Genomic DNA, 2,512 nt, shown 5'->3' on the forward strand with positions numbered 1-2,512 from the left:
CCAGAAGAGCGCAGTCCTAGGAACAGCTAAGATATTACGCAGAACCCTAAAGCTCCCAGGCCTATGTTACCTTAAACACCATGTTTGTTAGTACAAAAGTTCCCTGTATGTTACTCCATAATTATCCTGTAAGTACCCTGTTATTTTCTCCTATGTTACCAAGAAGTACCAGACCGTATTATGTATTGCAATAATCTGTATAGCATTATGTAATTCTACAGCTGGTAGGAAAGTTTAAAAATTTTGTGATGCCACATCGTGTAGTAAAAACAGGGTTAACCCCATGAGATGAGATCCTAGAGGAGGCAGAAGCAGTCTGATAAAACAACTTCCCACTCGCATCAACCTCTTACTTCAAATTTGTTGTTTTTAATGATCTGCAATACTTAAGAAGTGCTTGAAATCCAGGTCATGAATATATAACATTCTTCTTAGAAACTGATTCTGCTCAATGACATACATTTTCCGTTTTGAACATTTATGGGTAATGAGATAAATGTGACCTACATTACTGTGGGTGGGTATGTGGAAATTAACAAATACAGATATTTGTATTTTTCTATTATGTTTACAGTGTATGTTTTAATAATCTGTAGCAATTCTGTCATTGTGTATCTGATCTATATTCACAAAAGCCTCCATGAGCCCATGTATATTTTCATTGCAGCTTTGTTATTTAACTGTGTTCTTTACAGCACCAATGTTTACCCAAAGTTCCTAATAGACTTTTTATCAAAAGAACAGATTGTATCATATTATGCTTGTATTTTTCAGTTTTTTATGTTTTATACTTTAGGTAGCTCAGAATTCCTCCTGTTAGCAATCATGGCTTTTGACAGATATGTGTCTATTTGTAAACCTCTGAGATATCCAACTGTTATGACAAAAATCACAGTGAATACTTTCCTGGTTCTGGCTTGGTTTTTACCAGCTTCTCATTCTACAGTAGCAGCAATCCTGGCTGCTAAAATTAAAATATGTAACTCAAATTTGAAAGGTATATTTTGTAACAATGCTGTATTCACACTTCACTGTGTCAGACCAAAACCAGTTACTGTATTTGGGGGTGTCTGTTTACTAAATCTTGTAATACTTCCAATGCTTTTTACAATTTTTACGTATACAAAGATATTTTTAATATCTTATCAAAGGTGTAAAACATTTAGGAGAAAGGCCGCAGAGACCTGCATACCTCACCTGTTAGTTTTAATCAGCTTTTCTTATTTGGCTGCATATGATATAATTATAGCTCGAGTGGACTCCTATTTTTCTAAAACTGCTCGTTTTGTTATGACCTTGCAAATATTTCTGTATCATCCTTTATTTAATCCATTCATATATGGGCTAAAAATGAAGAAAATTTCTAAACATTTGAAACGCTTCTGTTTAATTAAAGTGTAGCTCTGTATTTGTCTGCATTTTTGTAACAATGCAGTTTTCAGTGTGATTGTTAAAGTAGTCTGTATTTGTGGCTCTGATCATGACTGTGCATATCTAACCTTTTATTCTGATATCTGTATCTGATTCATCAGGAAGAAAAATCACAAAATATGCTGTGAAGACCTGTTGTCCTGTTAGATTAAATAAGTTTTTCCTGTTTGTCCAACAGATGACTATTAGACTGAAATCTATTTCACCAATCGCAATGCAATTCAAATGACTGCACAATGTTCTTGTATCGTCTTTTATTATTAATATGAGTGTGAAAGAAAATCTGTATATAAACATTTTATAAGTTTTGCTTTTATAAGTTCAAAGTTATGGTACTGAAACAATGAACTTGCAACCTGTCCAGGGTGTCCTCTGCCTCTCGCACAGTGATGGCTGGAGATACGCACCAGCTTCTCGCGACCAAGAAAGGTAAAGCAGGTAAAGGAAAAGGATGGATAGATGGATGATATAGACAGGTTCTATTGTTCCTGGTAATGCCATGTAGATTTAAATGCAAAAATATTATTCAGAGAATGAGAATATAATTTTATTATAGAGGTAGGTGATAAAAATATAATTTTTTTAAAACATAAAAATCTGAAATCTAAATTAAGCTCCCCTCCCACGTGAGGCCTTTCTGTGTAGAGTTTGCTTTCATCTGTCTGACCTTAGGTTCTCAGGAAGGCTGTTCCACAGTCAAGGGCCATAATAAGAAAAAAATATGCCTCATCCTAGATTTTAGTTCTAATCTGATGCCAGAGCATCTGAGGGATCTGGAGGGTAAATCTGATAAAAAGTAAGGCTAAGACTATAAATACCGTATTTTCTGGTCTATAAGGTGCACCTAAAAGCCTTACATTTTTTCAACAATCGGCGGTGTGCCTATAATCCGGGGCGCCTTACAGGTGCTGGTCATAAAATTAGAATATCATTAAAAAGTAGATTGATTTCAGTAATTCCATTTAAAAAGTGAAACTTGTATATTATATTCATACATTACATACAAACTCATATATTTCAAATGTTTATTTCGTTTAATTTTGATGATTACAAATGACAACAAATGAAAATCTCAAATTTA

The 2,512-nt window shown here is 33.9% G+C and overlaps 1 protein-coding gene across 1 annotated transcript; it reads left to right on the forward strand.

The window, feature by feature from the left end:
* The first annotated feature begins 452 nt into the window (after nucleotides 1-452).
* On the forward strand, nucleotides 453-1,614 carry LOC108245142 (olfactory receptor 11A1-like). The gene has a single exon (XM_017431809.3). The coding sequence runs from the start codon at nucleotides 481-483 to the stop codon at nucleotides 1,399-1,401; it is 921 nt and encodes a 306-aa protein (XP_017287298.1). The 5' UTR covers nucleotides 453-480; the 3' UTR covers nucleotides 1,402-1,614.
* The last annotated feature ends 898 nt before the right edge of the window (nucleotides 1,615-2,512 follow it).

The sequence above is a fragment of the Kryptolebias marmoratus genome, linkage group LG6 (genome assembly GCF_001649575.2).
Source record: "Kryptolebias marmoratus isolate JLee-2015 linkage group LG6, ASM164957v2, whole genome shotgun sequence".
In the NCBI taxonomy this organism is placed as follows: domain Eukaryota; kingdom Metazoa; phylum Chordata; class Actinopteri; order Cyprinodontiformes; family Rivulidae; genus Kryptolebias; species Kryptolebias marmoratus.